Consider the following 22,023-nt stretch of genomic DNA (forward strand, 5'->3'; position numbering starts at 1 on the left):
GATGCTTTATTCTAATATTCAGATAAAAAATTAAAAACACTTCAAATTGAAATTCGGCAAAAGAAACATGAGAATTTTTCTTAGGACTACTTTCACCATCCCACTAACCAAAGTGCAAGTGATCCTAAGGTTGCCAGTTAAACCTGGAGTTACCATGGTTATCAGTACAATTTGACACAGGGTTAACGGTTCAACTGCTTAACCCCGGCTTAGTGGGATTATACAAATGGCGCTTTGAGGCTGCGATAGGATTACTTACCTATTATGGTTTCTTTGTTAAGCGGTATAACCATGTCCTTCATATTGAACCAGCCCTGAGTAAGAAGGGACCACTGCGCCACCAAAGCGGCGAGTAGCCAGTTGAAGCCGAGCGCGCTGTAGCAGTACTTCTTTGCTCTTACGTACCGATTATAGTCTCCTTGTTAAGCGGTATAACCATGTCCTTCATATTGAACCAGCCCTGAGTAAGAAGGGACCACTGCGCCACCAAAGCCGCGAGTAGCCAGTTGAAGCCGAGCGCGCTGTAGCAGTACTTCTTCAGGAACGTCATCAGGAACCCGAAGCCGATGTAGATCATCACGTGGGTGTCTTCGAAACCTAGTTGGGCCAAAATAATTCAAATTATATAAAGTCATAAACGGGTGTAAGTAAAACACTTAGCCCTTTTCACATTACCAATTCGAAAAAGAGCATTTTTCCCTGCTAGCAGGGAATAAAGTGGCACTTTTCTTCAAAAAACGCTTCGCGAGCCTGGAAGTCCTCTTCTACAGGTCGCATTTTTCAACCGGTTTTCGTGAAATTTGGTGAACAGGTTCGATAGGTAATTATTTATAGTTTTGTTTGTCAATTCAGTTTTATTTATACAGCTTATAAAGCCACTGATGGTTATGTAGTACTCGTTACAGTGTGGGAATAGTAGAAATTTATCAAATAATTTACATTTAACATATGTAATGCGACGTATGTTTTGCAGACTCATTATTTACTTTGCCAATAGTGTTGTACTCTGGGGGGTGAATGTAAGTCAAAATAACCTGCGTCGAAATTGAAACGTCGGAAATAAAGGTAACATAATAAATTCGCGATATAGGCAGAGTTAGACCAAGAAAAGTCTACAGGGTGTGTCTGACCATGGGGCTATAAATCCAGGGCTCGATTCTACTCGGTAAACTGAGCTACTTTTATTATGGCACCAACCCCGAAATCCCGAAAAAAAATTTTACTTTTTCATGCATTTTGGCTGATCAGATGTCGACATTTTCTATGGAAAAGCCAAAAAATCCCCGATTTTAGGGTCCCATAGTAGAAATAGCTCAGTTTTGCGAGTAAAATCAAGCCCTGGATTTAAAGCCCCATGGTCAGACACACCATGTATAGCGATTTTGATAGCCCGCTCAGTGCAAGTGTTATTTTAAAGGTCAAACGTCTATGAAATTATGACGTATAAATAACACTTGCACTTGCACTGCGTGTGCGTGGACTATCAAAACTGGTGCAGACCTTTCTTGGTGTAACTTTACCTGATAAAATTATGTTTTGACTAAAGTGACATTCCATTTCCAACTGCAGCTGCAATACTGTTCATTTTATTATGGAAATTGACAATGACAGCGACGCGTTTCCATAGTAAAATGAACAGTATTGCAGCTGCAGTTGGAAATGGAATGTCACTCTTAGAGGTATTTATTTATCATGGAAGTGTACGAAACAGCAGATTATTTCTAAGTTTTCGTGAGTCTCGTCTGTTGCGTGAATATTTATTTTATATTTACTTCTTATTATGATAGTACGCAATTCAGAAAATGCTTTTGATATAAATACCTACACAAATAGAAATAAGATTATGGAAATACGGAAAAAAGGCTTCTATTTCATAGGAGATCCTTTTCAGCTAAAATAAATAGCACACATAAATAGAATAAATAGCTGTCAATTTCTCACTTATGTATGTCACAACATATTTTCAATACCAATACAAGCGAATGGGAGCCGTCATAACAGTTTTCTCTAATAAATGAGGTCAATAGTTCAAATATACGAGAGGTCCGGACGCAACATTTATGTATATAGACGCGTGATGAGTTGCCAAAGCATTAATCATACTTCGAAAATGCTACTGATAACTTTATTTACGAGTCTAGTCCAATTAAGTTGAAATAGCTAAATAAGGTATTTTGAAGCAATTGTTTCATTTATCATTTTAGTATAAACGTTTAAATACTGATCAAGTATTTTTATATTATATTCACAATAAAGTTTTTTATATTTCCACACGAAAATGACGTAAAGGATTGCCAAAATAAGTTCATAATTTTTTTTAGGAATTTTTTTCTTACACGTGTTAAGTTATTAAAATTAAAACTACAATCATTTAACTAAAACAAAACATATTACTTTCTAAATATTCTCATTTAGCTGAAATCTCATTTTGATAAACAAACGCAAACTTTTGTTAAAATTATCAACAATATGCCGCATAAAAACTTACTTAATTTGCACGTATCACAGGATTCACACTGTATAACCACATTGGTCTATTCGAGTAGTATCGAATAGAATGTTCACATCAAAATGGAGAGTGAATGCATGACACTTATTAATAATGTTTGCTCGCCGTTCCCGTATTCAAAGAGTAAATACGAGTATGTATAGACCTTGAGTAGCTATGTGAATATTATATACAGTCAGCAGCAATAGTTGCTAAGCAGGCGTGGTGTTCAAAACGATCTTGACGCGACTTTATTGTTAAGAGTATAAGAGCGCGTCAAGGTAATTTTGAACACCTCGCCCGCTTAGCAACTTCTGCTGCTGACTGTATAAATTGAAGTAATGGAGCTTATGGAGTTGGTCTCTAGCCTCCTTGTCAGTTGCTTATGATAATCTTCCATCTCCTAATTTGAAGGGTTGAAAGTAATGTACTATTTAAAAAACCTGAAATACGTATCTGATGGGGGCATCTTTTATATAATCGGTTTTTTACTGATTCCTTATACAAACTTCAACTATTGAATAATTTTACGGTTTAGACTCACTTGTTTTTAGTCACTCGCGCGACATGTTTCGGAGAGCCTAGGTCTCCTTTCTCCAGCACTAACAGTGCGAGCAGCGTTAGCGACGACCGTGTATCTGTCGCAGTCGGATCGTATAATCCGCCGTATTACATTACGGCTAGTCGTTTTCAAAAACAGGGGCGTTTTGAAATGCGGCGGTTTAACGATTAGCCGTATTGAATGCGGCTGAATGAGAATCCGCCGGAATGTATTCGGCGCCATACGTTCTTCAACACGGCTAGCCGTAATGTAATACAGCGAGTCATTAGCCGCCGCTTTGACAGTTTTTAGTTCCCATTTTTAACACTCGTGGCGCTGCCTGACAAACGCTGGGGTGTCCATCAAATCTGGAGTTTGTCGGACTGTTTCTTTTCAAAAAAAAATTTCCTTCGCAACTTAACTAGACGGAGCCCCGCGAACGCGGGGCTCCTATTTCTGAGCGGTTTGCCCTTCGGGCATCTGAAGCTACCTAACGAACCTAACCTACCTACCTATTGAATAAGTGAGACGTCCGTGAAAACATTACACTTTGGGGAAAAAAGCGTAGGTAGGTAATTAGGTTAGGTTCGTTAGGTAACTTCAGATGCCCGAAGGGCAAACCGCCCAGAAATAGGAGCCCCGCTTGCGGGGCTCCGTCTATTTAAGTTGTGAAGGAAATGTTTTGGAAAAGAAACACATGTAGTGCGGTGGGACCATGGTAGAAATAAATTAAATTGCAAACATTGTCAAACTCCGGTTACGTAGGCGACCGAAAGAACTGGTCACTCTACAATGTACGATGTGGCTAAACGTGGGCCGCCTTATTGAAGAACGTATCGCAGTGACAATCCGGCTAATCGTCGAACCGCCGCATTTCAAAACGTGAAACATTTCATCAGTGAGTGAGTGAGTGAGTGAGTGAGTCAGTGATCCCAGATCCCTACGCAAATATTATCCTTTGTAATAAGTACTATAAAGTATATAAGTAAACAAGTCCCACATATCGCAACAAAAATAATTTCCAAATGAATTCCAATTCGTTGTTTCCTATCCCGAAATAGAGCCCCGGGGGCCGATTCGAATGGAAATGCCTTTGACATCGCCCTTTATGGCACAATTACACTTGCTGTATGAATTCTGCGGTAATCATGTCTGCGACCTCGTTCCAGGTGGTATTGTTGACGCTTAACGACTATTTTTTGACCCAATATACACGTAAACAGTCTCAGACGACGAATATTTTTGATTTCTTTTTTACACCATATCATAGCTCCTCTACACGATGAGCCAACGCCGGCCACTCCATGGGACGCATTTATGCGTTAGAGGGAGCAAGTGATATTGCTATCTCATTCTACCGCATGGCTGCGTCCCTTGGAGTGGCCGGCGTTGGCCCATTGTGTAGAGGAGCCATCAGTGGCATGCACCAAACCGTAATGAGTGGCGGAAGAGAGGGGAGATCTTTGCCTAAGATATTTTATCTAAGTATATTTGTTAAGCGCTGGTGGCGTAGCGGTAAGAGCGTGCGACTTTCAATCCGGAGGTCGCGGGTTCAAACCCCGGCTCGTACCAATGAGTTTTTCGGAACTTATTTACGAAATATCATTTGATATATGCCAGTCGCTTTTCGGTGAAGGAAAACATCGTGAGGAAACCGGACTAATCCCAATAAGGCCTAGTTTCCCCTCTGGGTTGGAAGGTCAGATGGCAGTCGCTTTTTAAAAACTAGTGCCTACGTCAAATCATGGGATTAGTTGTCAAGCGGACCCCAGGCTCCCATGAGCCGTGGCAAAATGCCGGGATAACGCCAGGAGGAAGAAGATATTTGTTATGGACACGATCTGTCCGCAGGGTTGAGGGGAGGAAAGGAGGGGAGGCCTTACTAGATTGGCTAACAAAAAATGTAAGTACAGATGCAAGGTAAACGTACTGGTGCTCGACGCGGTCCCAGTACATGTCATCTTGAAACTTAATTCATTGTCAATAGAGGTGACAGGAAGGTGTCATCAATTGGACATTAGGATGTCGAGCACTAGTACGTTTACCTTACAATTACCAAGGAAATAAGGATAATCGCACGAATTCGTCAAGGCAACGCGAATAAATGGCAGGTGACTTGAAGTGTTCAAAGGCATTGGGTGAATTTTGGTAGCGATCGTCCTGTATTGTGTACAACCTACTCGTGACATTATGTGGGGATTTCTATTGATGCCTGAAAGGTAGATTTCAATTGATTAGTTTCAGTAATGTCGATAGTTTGAATGTACGGTGCATAATAGGATTTAACCCGGCTTCACCCAAACCCTGGCGAGTATAAGCGTAGTAGGCGTTACGTAGTAGTAGAGGCATAGGTGTTTCGTTCACTTGCACTGCGTATGCTATCAAAATCGTTGCAGACTTTTCTTGGTCTAATTCTATACCTTTTTTTTAATCATCTATCATGTATGTAACAATAAATCTAAATATTATGTTAGGAGAGACGTTCAATTTTCCCTCCATAAATAAGCTATGTAAGGTAAACGTAATAATGCTTGACATGCTAATGCCCAATAGATTACACCTTGCTGTCACCTCTATTGACAACGACTTTTGTTTCAAGATGTCATGTACTGGGACCGCGTCGAGCACCAGTATATTTACCTTAATTGAGCCCTCAATATTTATTAAAAAGTCTGGTTATTCATTATTTAATTATGATAAAAAAAATCTGTTTTATTCCACCAAACAAACTTTTTAACAGCAATAGCAGATTTTTGATTTACTAACGTGATAAATCAGTAACAACTTGGAATAAAAACTTGCAAAAGCTAAATACATAAAAAAAATCTGAAATTATACATTTTGTCTAACATTTTTTACCTTCCAATATCTCAATTTAAAACCTTTGATGTCTAAATCACATCGGCAAAGTCCCTAGCTGGATAAAAATGTATTGTATTGCCATGGAATCTACATATGTATGCAAAATTTCGCACAATGGGATAAGGGAAAATAGGTCTGTATCCATCGAGATTGCATTACGGACGGACGGGAAGCGAAATAATGATAGGTATAACAAGGTTATTTATACCTTCGCGATCGTATACGGAATTTTACAAATAGGCTTTTTTGTAGGTATGTATTGGCACCAGTGTTGAAGTCACGCATATTAGGGGTCCTATTTTGAAATAGGGATGAAGATATATCATTTTCACTTACCCCTTTTGGTGTGGAAACAATCGGCCTGTGGGGACCCAGTGCACTGAAATTTTATCTAGACACGCGGTAGCGTGACCAGCCACGTTCAAAGAATAAGGAACTGGCGACGCAGCAACCGTTTGTAATATTACACGAACCATTTCGAGCTACTTTTGACCCCTTCACAACTTGAAATTTGGCACATATTTATTTACAATATTTATATTTATCTGCTTAATTTTTCAAATTTTCAATACATATCTTTACCTACACCTTATAAAACAAAGTCCCCGCCGCCTCTGTCTGTTTGTGTGTATGTATGCTCGCGATAAACTCTAAACTAAACGGATTTTCATGCGCTTTTCACCTTTTAAAAGAGTGATTCTTGAGGAAGGTTTAAGTGCATAATTTGTTAAACTTTTATGTAAACCGTACGAAGCTCGCTAGTAAAACAATGAAATATATTCTTACCTAAATAATCGGCCGAAAGTAGAAGGAAAGTACAACTAAAGCAAATCCCAAATAAGGTGTTTCATCTGAAGATCCGATAACCGTCCGGTATTAATCTGTGATATTATCCCGTATAGTCGTCCGTCAGGTAGGATCATTTGTTACATTCTAATAACGGATGGAATTACTCTGCACAGGGATCATGATATCGCAATAAGATGATTATTTAAGGTAAGAAGAGATCCCTTAAAGGGATAAGTTTCCGTGAAATTTGCTAGGTATATGGGGGTTTCCGAGGGCGATAAATCGATCTAGCTAGGTTAAGTTTTCATGTTTTCCGAGCTCTCCCAGATATTGTGAGTGACCCACTGACGAGCCTTCCAACAGTCCAAATAGCGTGGCTGCAATCCAAAATCGGTCCGTGAATGTCAAAAACGTACAATGTTTAATATTAGGATACCGTCCATTTGGATGGATCCATTGTAACGGCATTCATTTGGAAGGCTCGTCAGTGGCCTGCTTAATTCACAGTCAATAACTTTTAATCTTAGCTTATAAAAACAATTTCAACAATGCTTACAAAAATTTCAACAATGCTTACATTAAAGTACGTTTATAAATGGTAACTGTCAATGTGTATTAAACACGCAATACAACACGATTCATACATAAGTTTGGAATTCATCAATATTTTTATAGACACGGCGCAAACTTTTGTGAAACAGCTATAAGTCAGAAGTCATAACTATTTGGATGGAAAACCACGACCCAGATGGTCGGACGACATTAAAAAGACGGCAGGACTGACCTGGCATAGAACCGCAGCATACAGAACAACATGCAAATCCATGAAAGAGGCATATGTTCAGCAGTGGACGCAAATATGCTGAGAAGAAGAAAAGAAGAAGAACTATATATGAACATTGAACAGTATTATGAACTTCAAGATATTCACATCAAGAGACGACACGTACTAGATCCATTCTAGTTATGTTATAGTTTAGATATCAACTAGTTCTCTATTGCAGCGCAATTCGGGAAACCAATGTCACTTTTACGTTAGATAGAGTAAGATATCTATTAGATGTGAATTGGATCTCTAAGTCATATCCTGTGGAAATCGTTCAAGAGTATCTCCAGAATCGCGCAAATGTCAAATTTGACAGGTTAGATCTTAAACATATCGTTATCGTATCTTGGTGATGTCTAAAAGATATCTAATAGATGTATATTTCAAAATCCGAATCGGGCCCGAAGTCTCCATCCAAAACTCACTTCAATGACCCTTTAAAGAAAATATAATTCAGCCTATTTGCATAAACAATACGATCCAAATGCAAAACAACCGCACCAAGAATTAAAAGCTTTCGAAGCTTGTCTGACATGCGAGAGCTTTTTGTGATAATGAATTTGCTAGCCGAACGTGATCGAAAGCTTTCACGAAGCTCGACCGGATCGCGGGCTTTCAAAGTTGTTGATAGATTTAAACACTGCAGTTTGGAAACTGAATACGCCTGTTGTTTTTTGGTCAGTAGTTTTAATTTGAGATGAGAAAAATTTCACAGCAAGCTTAGGTGTTTTAATAATCTTTCAGAATAGTAAAGGCTTTTGAAAACAAAATAGCCGGATAAAATGTTGTGTGGTAAAGTTTTATAAATAAATTTAATGTACTAATAAGATTAAGTATGAATCTAAAAACAGTTGTAATGTTTTTTATCGCTACCTAAGTTACTTACTATAAAATGTTTCTTTAGATAACGACACTTTATTACACCTAGTTATTTAAAATGAAATTTCTAAACTGACGACGGAGATTTTCTTATAGAACTTGAGAGTGTAGGTTCACAATTAAAAAAAAACTAGCCTTTAAATAACGAATGAATGAATACTTAAAGGACGCGAGTTATTTTCCAACTCCATCCGCCACCTTTTCGTTGAACACCGTTGAACATAGTTTCATGATGGTGGTAATTTTGAGTCGCCATCACCAGACCATTAACGCAGGACTCGTGTTACACCGTACTAGTTCCAACATCCAGTCAATTTAGTTTTCATAAAAAGGAGTATTGGTTTGGATTCAGGAGTGCATTCCCTATTGTAAATAAAACCGCACGTTTGCTAAACAAAAGGTTCGGTCATTGGCGTATAATTCTAATTAGCCAGGTGACTGCGGGCTAGTCCTACGCTCAAAAAACCAGTGTAAGTGCGCTCTCCGATAACACGCTTTTGATAGGCACCTCGACGACATATTTTAGACTGGTTCTGTAGCGTTCGACTCGCTGGCAGTCAGTAATCGCAGATCGCATGCATAACTTGGTGGAACATCTACTACTACTGGCGTGCCCTGCATGCCCGCATCACTGCTCGGAGCTGGATCTGAGTGACGCCACAGCCAGGGCTGTCAACACCGCTGCCTACTGGGCATCCATCGTATAAAAAAGGAACCTCAACACGAAAAGAAGAAGTAACCGCAGAAGGACCTCGAACACCGAAGTTCGCAAATTGCGGGCATGTTTCTTTGTCACTCAAATTACGCCTTCATTGGAGAGAGAAAGGTGCCCGCAATTTGCGTACTTCGGTGTTCACGGTATGCCTTTAGCATTTTACAAGCTTTTATTTTTACTTTCACCTGTCCCGTTGTCTGTTTGTCGGTCTGTAATCAAATCTTGCAAGTTAAATTTGATCCACTTCCCGGTTACCGATTGAGCTGAAATTTTGCATGCATGTATAAATCGGATGACAATGCAATATTGTGGTACAATTGAGCTGATCTGATGATGGAGACAGGAGATGGCCATAGGAACTCTGTGATGACACAACGAAACCTAATTGTGGGGGTTTCTAGAATTGTCTCGATGAGTTGTCTGTTGTAAGAAAAGTGCAGTCAGCGATAAAAGCTTGTACCAAAAATGTTCTTTTTCCAAAAACTTATTAAAAGCATTGTTTGCCGTTCGACACGGTGTACGCATCTCCCGTAACCCAGATCCCGCGATGCGTGAAACGCGCTCCGCTTCCAGCCGCCGCTGCATTCCAATTAGTCTGCTTTCATCTCAGAAGGCTGGATAATAACCAAGGAATATAGAAATGACTATGAATGTTGATGATCGCACAGCTGGCTGCATTATTGCTGGATAAGAGTCAACAATATTTGATATTCTCGTCAAAACACACCAATAGATGAGCAATTCTCAAAAAGTTTGTACATTTCGATCACATCTTAGATTTTTATAAAAATTGGTTTGCTAGTACATGAAGGTGAATAACTTCCACCATATTTCCCAAAAAGTCCCAGAAAGTTTATAAGAAACATTTCTTTTTTTGTTACCAGATTTCCTTAGACATTACAGATATGTCGCCGGCAAATTGTAGGAATCCGCCGTTTACAAGCGGCGTTGGCATTTTACAAATGTTACTTGTAAAATGTCGGCATTATGTATAATATTTTACGGCATTAACGGCGCCGTTTGTAATTTGCCGGGGCATTTTGGTCGAATTAGTTCTTTAATTTTACCGCGCGTGGCGCTGCACATTAAAACTATGAAAAACGCTGAGGTGTCCATCAAAAACACGTATCGACGTATCTTAAAGTTCGAATCAGGCATATAAAGTCAGACCATGAAAGTCTGCAGCGGATTTGATAGCCCACGTAGTGCAAGTGTTATTTTAAATGTTAAACTTCTATGAAATTATGAGGTATAAATAATAAAAAATCTGCACTGCGTGGGTTATCAAATCCGCTGCAGACTTTTCTTGGTCCGACTCTAGTTTATTATTGGTCTGTGCATATAATATAATCAGGTCAGCGTCAATCAGTTGCATTGCACAGTTTGTTATGAGACAATATAACGTCTGACGCGAAATCTGACGCTTCTTGATGCATCCTAATTAGGTGCACTTGCAATTTGAATATATATATGCACTTTGCATTTATATGCAACCAGTGTTGAGCGAGGCAGTTATCTTTAGTTTATTGCTCTTGGAATTGCAGGGAAAAATATAAGATTTGCTGGTTTCTAAGAAAGTGTTCATTGTCTCTTTTTAAATTTCTTTTTCGTACAAAACTTGGCATTATTGCAAGTAAAAAGTTCAAAATCGTTCTATCAGTGAAGCTTTTCCTCGTATAGAATTTTTCTTTCTGAAGTTGGTTTAAGAATCTTTAGAGATGTAGTGCATATTTGTTTTCCATCGTATTTTCACGGAAACGTGCGAATACAATGTATTCTACAACCAGGGTATTTATTATGTGCTTATATAGTGCATACGTATTTATATTCTTCTATTTCTTTATTATACATATATAATCGTCTCGTACCCATAACAAGCATTACTGAGCTTACTGTGGGACTAGGTCGATCTACGTAAAATTGTCCTATAATATTTATTTTCACCACACCAGCTCGGAAAGGCTTACTTTGCACTTCAAAAACGAATAGCAAAGTTGAACTTTGCTATCAGTAATTCACATGTGAGGCAAAGCAATCAGATGCAAATTTTGAGTTGTTTTATTATATTTCCTGGTAGAATTAAGTTTTAAATGATGATTTTGGATGATAAATATTTAATAACATTCATTTGAATTAGATTTGGTTTGATTTTGTTTGATATTTTACATTTAATACAATATTTGCTTCGGGTTGGTGTGGTGAAAAATGTTGTGTTTCACTCGGGTAATTTTTTAATTATTAATAGTAGTAGGAGTAATTTTTTTTACCCTTGTGCTTTGAAACCCTCGCAACGCTCAAGATTCCATTTTTCGAACCACTCGTGGTTCAATTTTGGAATCTTTCGCTTGCTCGGGTATCAATAGGTATTAGCACTCGTGCTAATACCTATTGATACCCGAGCAAGCGAAAGATTTAACCGCTCGCGGTTAAACAACAACTTTGCCCCTTTGTAACACAAATAACTATTAAGTATTTAATATCACCTCAGCAATTTTGACACCAAGGGATGCTAAAGAAAGTTGCTTCATGAAAATGTTTTAAAAATATGTCCCGTATAATGTAATTTTAACAAGACAGGACACACCTGGTTCATTCAAAGGACGTTTCAAGCTTTAAAAAACTAACTAAACTCCTTACACCAACTTCTCGCTGCTAATATTCCTTGGTACCATGTCATTAAGTCCTTTGCATCGAGATTAAAATGTCTGCGATTTTCGAAGAATCTTTAACGAGCGTAATATTGGCAGTATTCTTATAATATGAGGCAATAAATCTAATAACTTCTATTAATATGATTATTGCTTATTTGAATTAGTATTTAATCAGAATCAGAATCAATTTTAGTAGTAGTAAAACAATATCTTCAATAAAAAAAATAACAAAACATGACACATAAGATTTGTAAAAAAATGTAACCACCTTCACCTTTGAGCAATTGAGGGAAAAAATTGAGTCGTTAGACCAAATCAAAGTAGTTTTTAATAAAAGATATTGTTATTATAAAAATGAGGTAATCATTGGTTTGGTCTAACGACTTTTTAAACTATCTAGCAATCTATTAAGGCTCTAAATTGATTTATGATTAAGTACCACAAAGTACGGTGTAAGTACATACAGGCCTATTCGGATTTCGAGATAATCACAAGATCTAGAGACAATTTAGAGATCAACTAGATCTACATAGATATTGACTAGATGTGACTTGGACCCCTACTCGACAAGCGACGTTTGACGTATCGTGTTGATCTCCCGTTGATGTGGGAAAAATCATAAGTTCTCGAATACGTACAATGTCAAAATTTGACATTAACAATCCACAGTTAGGGTGACAAGCAAACAAAACCGAACCACTCTTAGTTTAGAGTTGAGTTTTGGTTGTACCAAATGATATTATCCACCGTTGATGGAATCAACACTCAGTATGCGATAAAATCAACTGTTGATTTGACGTGGATGCGAAATCTGACAGTTGTACATGTCGAATTTGGCCCTTGGATATCTATAAGTCATAACTTGTCGAAATCGTTCAAGAGGACCTCCAGAATCGCGGAAACGTCAAATTTTACATATCTATCTTACAAATATATCTATCCATATATATCTAAATATATATATCCATATCGTAACTTGTTGAAGTCTAGTAGAAATCTAATTCATTTTCTGAATCGAGCCGATAGTCTAATATCTCCACGAATATCCACGAATCGTCGTGGTCGTCGTGGTGATATATATTTCCACGATTAGGTAGGCTTACCTTACCTCTCTTAAAAAATATATACCTATATTATTCTAACATTGGCAAAAACACGTATTGTATAGGAAATATGCCAAACAGAAAGCCAGCGTAGTCAAGGCAAGTGGATTGATTCCTTCAATGTCAGTCATTAGAGTGATTAACTTAATTGTTTTGTTTGTTCGCCGTGACTTTCACAAACAACTGTATTTTGTAAGGGTATACAAAATAATGTAGGTCGCGAAAATATAAATAAATATTTGGGTGATAATCTTAGATCGTAAATAATATTGTATATTAACCTTACTATAATATAATATTATAAATGCGAAAGTAACTTGTCTATTTGTTACCTTTTCACGCTTAAACCGCTGAACCGATTTAGATGAAATTTGGTATGGAGATAGTTCGAGTCCCGGGAAACGACATATTTTCTATCAGGAAAATCGTTATTCAACGCAGAAGAAGTCACGGGCAGTAACTAGTAAGTACATATATTAATTATGTAGCACATTCAGGGCCAAGAACCCGACTGTACACTGTTCGTAGTGACTACGCGCTACATACGGCAAAGACGTGGCTACGCGCTACGAGCGTAGCCCGTAGCACTTAGTGGCAATGAATGTATTAAGTAGGTAACTATACACTGTGATATGTGAACACTATTTCCTTGTTTGAAAAATAAAGGGCCACTCCTAAGTATGTAGGTACATACTACTGAGTGTATACTTCGTTTTTTTTTAGCATTAGAAATTAGGTAAACAATCTTGATGTGCCTTTAATTGAAAAACACATTTTAAAAATAAGTTACGGCAAATACGTAACAATTATGAATCTAATACGATCATTTATATTCTCCTAGTTTCATAAGTAATAGTTATTGATTTTTAAAAAGCGTTTTTCTATTAAAAGACATGCCATGATCGCTTACTTTCTTTCAAGTTCTTTCTAATGCTAAAAAAAACGAACTATAGTTACTATTTGTTAATGATGCTACGGATTATACGGACTATACTATATCGCAGAGTTCTGATCCTCGAAGGATGAAATTTTCACATTAAGGTGACAGTCCATTTCCAACGACAGCTGCACTACTGTTCATTTTACTATAGAAATTGACAATGACAGCGACGCGTTCAGTACCGGTAGTGCAGCTGCGGTTAGAAATGGAATGTTACCATTAGATGGCCATTCTCAAAAAATATGTCAACGGTCTCATTGCCGCAACCTATACAAAATGTATAACAAGAGTTATGGCAATTAAACGCAATCGCAAACATATTCTCAGAGAATGACCCTAGGATGATTTTCACAAGCTCCTAATGAATAGTTTTCCTCTCAAATACCTTTTGTGATGTTGTGTTTCTCGGTAACCACCTGTCGTCGGTTCACCCGATCCGTGTTGACTGCTGGTTGTTGAGAACGTCAACAAAATGTCGACTTTTGTAAACAATTTACTGCTTTCTCTCGTTTTATCATCTATATAATAGTTCAGTAGTTCGCCCCGAACTGAGAACTCGCGGTTCGCCAAAAAGTTAAATCAATTGAATGCACCTGCCTAGTCGACAAAGGATCGGAAACCGCATGCGATTTATTGCAAGATATGTGGAGCCCTTAAATGATAGATTTAAGTCACCAACATCATAGAGCTTAAAATGTGCACGAAAATGCACCAGAAAATTATTGGAAAAACGTAGACCGCGGTTATTTTTTGATACAATTTCTATTTACTACACACTAACACTGATAGCAATGATTGTGCTGTGGGTTAGCACTGATTGACTAGCGGCGCGGTTCGGAAAATGAATTAGAGATGCACTATATATGAAATAGTAAAGATATGTGACGTTCCACGGCAAAAGGCACCATTTCCCCGGCTGAACATTGGAGCGGCGTTAATAATAGCGTAAGCGCCAGCCGCCGTAAGGTACCTTTTAACGTGGAACGTCACATATCTTTACTATTTCATATCTAGCGGATGTCTATTTCATTTCCCGAATCGCCCCGTAGCACGATATCTTTTCGCGAATTAGCAAAGTAATATTTTGGTTTTAATTAATTTCTATCTAATAAATCGGACAGAACTATATATAACTAGGTACCTATAGAATATGTAACTTGACCGTGACGTCACTGCACTTGTTCTGTTTTTCAGATTTTTAGTGGCTAACGTTTTAACAATTTCGAAAAAAGAAACTGATTTGGCTGGTCAGTTAAATACCCTGTGATTAGTCTTCTTCGCGTCTTCTCTTCCGCTTTTTGCCACGGCTTGCTAAGGGAACCTAGACTCTGCTCGGAAACTTAATCCCAAAAATTGGCGTGATACTTAACTAGGTTTTAAGAAAACAACTGTCATAATTGATAAAATATTAAACTATTATTAAATACTTCTACCTATTATTATTTTGTGTATCACAATTGTTATTCACATTACATTATTACAATCGACAGTTAAAACACTGTACAATATACATCTTTCATGTACATTTTAAATTCAAAATATAATATCACTTTAGTACCTACGGACCTAGGTAATGATGTGCCATACTCAGGAATATTGCCCCGGGAACCGTGCCACAGATTATATAAGACTATTGCAGATACGCCACTATCGAATAAAGTACATTTCCAAATACATAATTGATTGTAGTCTACGTTGGATAAGAAACAGATATTGGGCCTAAGTAGAACTAATGAAGGGAGCAAGCGATGTGGAAGAAGAAGAAATACATTTATTTTATTATCGCCACTACTTAGTACATGAAAAAAGAAAGGCATGCAGACATAAAAAACATTTGGACGCTAGAATAGGATCCCCACCCAGCATTATGCCGCGGTAAACCGTGGCGCTGGTTTTCTGTGGGGACCTGACTTAATCTTGATGGCGACATGTACGCCAATGACACACAATTAAATCCCTATACATAGATAGATATTGGTATTGCTATCTCATTCTGCTGCATCTTCTTATGACCTCCTTTATTATATAATATGATCAAAGTTTAGGTTAGGTTTTTTTATGTTTAGTTTTAGTTTTGTATGTAGTTATAATTTTAGGTTACTTTTTATTGTAAGTTTGGTTTGGTGTAGTCAATGTACTTATATTAATAAATATAAATCTTTAAATATGATCAAAGTAAGATATATATAAGATATAAGTTGCAGATTTTCTATTTTAAATAATCATCCACAAGCCAAATAAGTTTGCTTTAGATTTTTTTTTGTATTTTGTTTTGTGTTTTATCGATTCCCTACCATAAGTAGGTATCCACTTTTCTATACAATTAGTATGGCAACTTGGGTACTTAAGTTGGGGAACCGACCAACACGTACCACCATGTACAACTTACAAAGAATAAATTGTCCTAGTGGCGTATCTGTTTTAGTATCTGCGATAGCCTGGGGCAGTGTCAGCTGCTTGTCTATACCAGAACAGCACATTTTAAATTTATATATTTATATTGAATACAAATTGAAATCGTAGTTGTGAGCCATTTTTCAAAAGTAAGGCCCACTTGCACCATTCCACTAACCCGGGGTTAACCTTTTGGACGCCAATGACCGGTATATCTGCACCGCAGGTTCAACGCCCAAGACCGATTAATCGGTCACAGACCACAGAGCAACATAGACCTACGTGCATATGCATTAAGTTCCATTTCAGTTTTGACGCTTCGGTGACGTGGCATCAACGTGACAGCTTTTGTGTTTGACACGGCGTCGAAAAGGTTAACCGGTTAAACCGTTAACCCAGTGTCAAATTATACTGGTAACCATGGTAAATCTAGGTTTGACCGGTTAACCCCGGGTTAGTGGGATGGTGCAAGTGGCGCTTAAGGTGACATTTGGATGTCAACTGCAATTATTTTTAATTTGGTTTAAAAAGTTTTGCAGTTTAAGTTTAATTTCCCTTGCGATCTCAACATATACATATGTTTCATACGAACAAAACTAGATGGAGTCATAAAATAAGTCCCGTTTTACAGCTGTACCGAACAGGTGCGCCATCTATCTTACCCGCATAGGTTTGGTAGCTCTAGCTACCAGCCGTCGTCCTTATTACCTAAGCAATAAAGTTCAATGTAGAATATCAAGAGTAGTTAGAAATATTATGAGCGCCATGAGTGTGCTAAGCGAATGTTACGTTTTATGGAGGTTGTGAATCAAAAATATGTTGAAATTCGGATAAATGCAAAATTTTATTTACCTACTTAGTTAATGTATACATTTATTTAGTTAGTTTTGGTGTTTCCTTGATTATATATTACGATTCCTCTACATAGAAGATACTAGCGACCCCGCCCCGGCTTGGCATGAGTTAACAAATTTTACACCTAAACCTTCCTAAAGAATCACTTTATCGTTAGGTGCAAACGGCATTAAAATCCGTTCCGTATAGTTTTTAAGTTTATTGCGAACATACAAACAAACAAACAGACAGACGCGGCGGGGAACTTTGGGCCCGATTCGGATTTTGAAATAGACATCTATTAGAGATATATTTTAGACATCACCAAGATACGATAACGATATGTTTAAGATCTAACTTGTTAAATTTGACATTTGCGCTATTCTGGAGATACTCTTGAACGATTTCCACAGGATATGACTTAGAGTGACATTCCATTTCCAACTGCAGCTGCAATACTGTTCATTTTACTATGGAAACGCGTCGCTGTCATTGTCAATTTCCATAGAAAATGAACAGTATTGCAGCTGCAGTTGGAAATGGAATGTCACTTTTAGAGATCCATTTCACATCTAATAGATATCTTACTCTATCTAACGTAAAAGTGACATTGGTTGCCCGAATTGCGCTACAAAAGAGAACTAGCTGCAGCCTTTTCTTGGTCTAACTCTACGCAGTGACAAAAATGGACATAATTGGACATATGCTTTATATTGTCACGCGATAAGCCGACATTAATACCTACACCGGAATATTGCCAAAAACCACTTTCCCCTCTTTGAAGATAACTCCATTTTAATTAACCTTGTTAACAACCTTCAGGTATTCATCGGGGTTTGGCCGAAGTTTATTTTGCCGGAGTTTTGATTAAATTATGACAAGTCTTTTATCCTTGTAAGGGATCCGATGGAACACAGACTAATTTTGCGTGAATCGAGCTATCGACCAATATTTAATTTGTTATCGGTGTGATGGTTATAACAATTTGTTATTTTAGATGTTAAAAAGAATAAAGCCTTTCATTTAGATGTTTACTGGAGGATATTCTCCACAAAAACACTATTAAAATTATTAGAATAGTGTAATATTCTTTGTTTTAGACTTTGCTGAAAGTACATTGTGGTGGTTATAATAATAATATAATTCTTCATTCAGAGAGTGTTCCAAATTTGTTAGTTAGGTACTTACTTAAAAGCTAGGTTAGTTAGACTAATGGTAACATTCCATTTCTAACCGCAGCTGCACTACCGGTACTGAACGCGTCGCTGTCATTCTCAATTTCCATAGTAAAATGTTATGGCGTGGCGATGACGTCCATTGAAGATAATATTTATTAAGTATGTATGAAAAATAGGGAGTCTCAATACTTCATAATTTTTAATAGTTGTTGAACAAAATTGTCAGCGTTTGAGGAGTACAATTTATGTTTTAATTATTTGCTCGTGTTACAGGCCACACTCGGTATTATACCTATATACCTATACTAGACCATTGTGGAGATTCTTGGGATAGCCCATGAACCTCCACAATGGTCGGTTGCTCTTAAAACGGAAAAATATAATAGTGTTGCGCTTATCGAACGGATCCCTGAATTTTGACGGCGATCTGAGTTCATCAACCCACCTCGTTGAGGGTTTCCTCATGCCGCGTCCTTCGCGATCGCCACTCAAGGAACCATTCCACCGTAACTGTAATTATATATTTAGGGAATCACGAACCAACCAATGTGCGGAGGCCAAAAATGTATTATGGCTCCTCTACACGATGCGCCAACGCCGGCCACTCCAAGGGACGCATTAGAGGGAGCAAGTGATATTGCTATCTCATTCTACCGCATGGCTGCGTCCCTTGGAGTGGCCGGCGCTGGCCCATTGTGTAGGGGAGCCATTAGGACATTGGGAAGGCGATTGTGGGACAGGGGCTCTTTCCTGGTCCCAGTAGAAATTTAATATCTAGTATTCTAGTACCTCTTATGATGATATTTATAAGATATGTTAAGAATAATATTACTTATTTCTCAAATATAGCTACACAACTGGTACATGTCAAATATTAGAGTAGAGCTCACTTTAATAAACTCGGCCGGGTGAAATTAGTTTAATGAACTTTTGGAATGAGAAGCGTGGCGTTTTACTGGATTAATTAGGGCATGCTGAATAGGCGTGAGAAAGTTGTGTACTGCGTCTGTATGGAAACAGTCTCATTGTTGAATAAATGCGGTTAAAATGTTAATTAGTTTGCCCCGAATAAAGACCTCGCGACACATGCACATATTTTCATTCCTGTAACTCCACCTCCAAATTGATCCTTTGTCATATTCGAAAATAAATTTTTTGAACACATCCCGACGTTTGGAACCCTTTACAGCGTTCGTGGTCAACTTTTATTTAATCTTTTACGTACTCGTAATCCTGTCTCGTGTAGGGCTTTACAGCCACGAACGCAAGTATCATAGCCGGAAATCGGGATGCTGCTTAAAACGTCCGACACAGATTATAAAGGCCTATTAATCATTTTTATTCGTCAAATTTTGAATATAAAAAAACAGAGTTCATTTGTATTCTAATGTCAGTTAGGTACCTAGTTTTTCCCCTCCGGCCGTTTTGGCAACCAAGTTTCGCAACCAGTTGTTGAAAAATAAGAAATAATCTTGTTACGCAACTAGTTGCCCAAAAAGAAATTCTATTCCTGATCCACAACTACCGTAGATGACAGTGGAGTTTCGCAACCAGTTGTCGGAAAGGAATTAAATGTCTTTGTTTACAACTGGTTACCAAATAAGACTTTCATATCTCATTTCACAGCTAGGCATTACGTGACATCTAGAATATCCTAAAATCACCTGGAACGAGCGTTTGCAGTCAACATTGCGAAGTAGGAGAAAATGGGTGGACACAAGTATTTATATGCCCCAACAACCGCACCGATTTCGACGCCCGCCACGCACAGGATATTGCTGATCTGCTTAGGTTCTCGTTAGAGATGGTGAATTCCGTGGTGTCAAATATGTTAAGCAATGTTGTGGACTAAAATATTTTTTTATAAAATATTAACCTGTACGCGTTATTTTGTATTTTTTGTGAAATTTAGTAAATCGCAGCCATGGTATTTGTACTACCACTCAACTAGGGGGCTGTCCATAAATAACGTCATCGATTTTTGACGACTTTTGACCCCCCTCCCCATCCAAAAATCATGCTTCGAATGGCCCCGTTTCCTCCTACGTCATGCTACCATCATCCGATGTCCAGACCCCACCGCCCTAATTTGAAATGACGTAATTTATGAATAGCCCCTAGGTAAGCTTTATAGCTTACCAAGAATAGCTTATTTATCTGGCTTTAATTATTAAAGTAAGATATATAGCTATTTTTAGCTAAATTAGCTAAAAAATCATGATTATTTTTATTTGACTAAGAATAACTTATTCCCATTAAATTTTCTCATCTACGAATTATTCCAGACATAATTATTCCGGATGAATTATTCCAGAATAAAATCACAGTGATTTTATTCTTGCAAATTCTTATTCAAATAATGATTTTATTCTTGAATGCCCAACACTGTATGTAAGTACTTTTATATGTACATTTGTTTTTGAATCCTTGGAAACTAGCCACATTTTCTCTAAGTGTCTGAGCTCTATTCTTCGTTGGCAACTGGATGTCAAACAGGAATAGAATTTCTTTTTAGGCAACTAGTTGCCTAACACGATGATATATTATTTTTTGACAACTGGTTACGAAACTTGGTTGCCAAAACGGCCGGAGGGGTATTTTCTTCGCATATTGAATATTGGATAGTCAATAGGTACTCAACTATAATTGTCGTACAACCAGGGAATATATAACTTTGAATATGACACCTAGTTAACCCACAGATCTCACGCATGGTTGATGAAACTTTAAGAAACTTTTTTTACTAAACATAAGAATATTTAACGGTGATTTTTATGTTTTTAAGCTGACTTGAAAGTTGTCAGTTATTTTTTGAAAATCACCTCATCCCAGTGCTTAACACTCTCTTTATAGGTACCATCATGCACCCTAGCCAGCTATTGAGGTTATTTACATCGGAATTAAGCTGTCAAATTTTCGTCATAGGTACATGTTTTTATCCATGCATTTTTTTTCAGTCTATGCTCAGTTAGGTCCAATGCACGAAGCAATAAAGAAAAAACCGGCCAAGTGCGAGTCAGACTCGCGCACGAAGAGCTCCGTATCATTACGCAAAAAACGGCAAAAAAATCACGTTTATTGTATAGGAGCCCCACATATTAATTTTATTCTGTTTTCAGTATTTGTTGTTGTAGCGCGGCAACGCAAATACGTCATCTGTGAAAATTTCAACTGCCTAGCTATAACGGTTCTTAAGATACAGCCTGGTAACAGACAGACAGACGGCAGTTCTTGGTAATAGGGTCCCGTTTTTACCCTTTGGGTACGGAACCCTAAAACCCGATGGGTAAACTAGGCCGTGACAATAGGCGGCACGTTTCGTGCATTCGGATGTTTTCCTATAAACTACTGCTATTGTTTTGAACGGAACAGGTTTGTATGAATGGCTCGTAGTGTGTTTGATCGACAAATATACATGAATATGGATACCTTTACTGCCATAGTAAAATACGGAAAAATACAAAGATAAAAAATTACTTATTTCAAAGAAAAACGCAGTTAAAAAATGGCCACAGGGGGGTTCGCTTTGAGGTCTACAACTAGCGGCGCCAATACTTAAGTGTATAACTATTATAAATTATGAAGGCTCTCAATTAAGTAAGATTGAAAGTATGTCGTATAGAATTATTTTTTAAGAGGACCTCACAATTTGAAAATAGCGTGAGACCGTGTATTATTTGCACTTTGTTTAGGTCTTTTGGTTCTTAGTTTTACATTAACTAATTATGTTAAATGAATACTTTCAGTAAATAAGGCTATGAACGTTATTTATTATATTACGACATAAATAAATTAGCAAATATACTAATATCCCATTTTCAGG

At 37.6% G+C, this 22,023-nt stretch overlaps 1 protein-coding gene and 1 long non-coding RNA gene across 2 annotated transcripts in view; both read right to left on the reverse strand.

Moving 5' to 3' along the window:
- Window positions 1–22,023, reverse strand: part of LOC134671277 (uncharacterized) — a 280,075-nt gene that overhangs the window by 30,510 nt on the left and 227,542 nt on the right. The window lies entirely within an intron of this gene.
- Window positions 1–22,023, reverse strand: part of LOC134671243 (ammonium transporter Rh type B-B) — a 56,682-nt gene that overhangs the window by 24,075 nt on the left and 10,584 nt on the right. The window contains exon 3 of the mRNA XM_063529047.1: window positions 406–597. Coding sequence (XP_063385117.1) covers window positions 406–597 — 192 coding nt within the window. The remainder of the gene's footprint in view (window positions 1–405; window positions 598–22,023) is intronic.

Source organism: Cydia fagiglandana, chromosome 15, assembly GCF_963556715.1.
Source record: "Cydia fagiglandana chromosome 15, ilCydFagi1.1, whole genome shotgun sequence".
Taxonomy (NCBI): Eukaryota; Metazoa; Arthropoda; class Insecta; order Lepidoptera; family Tortricidae; genus Cydia; species Cydia fagiglandana.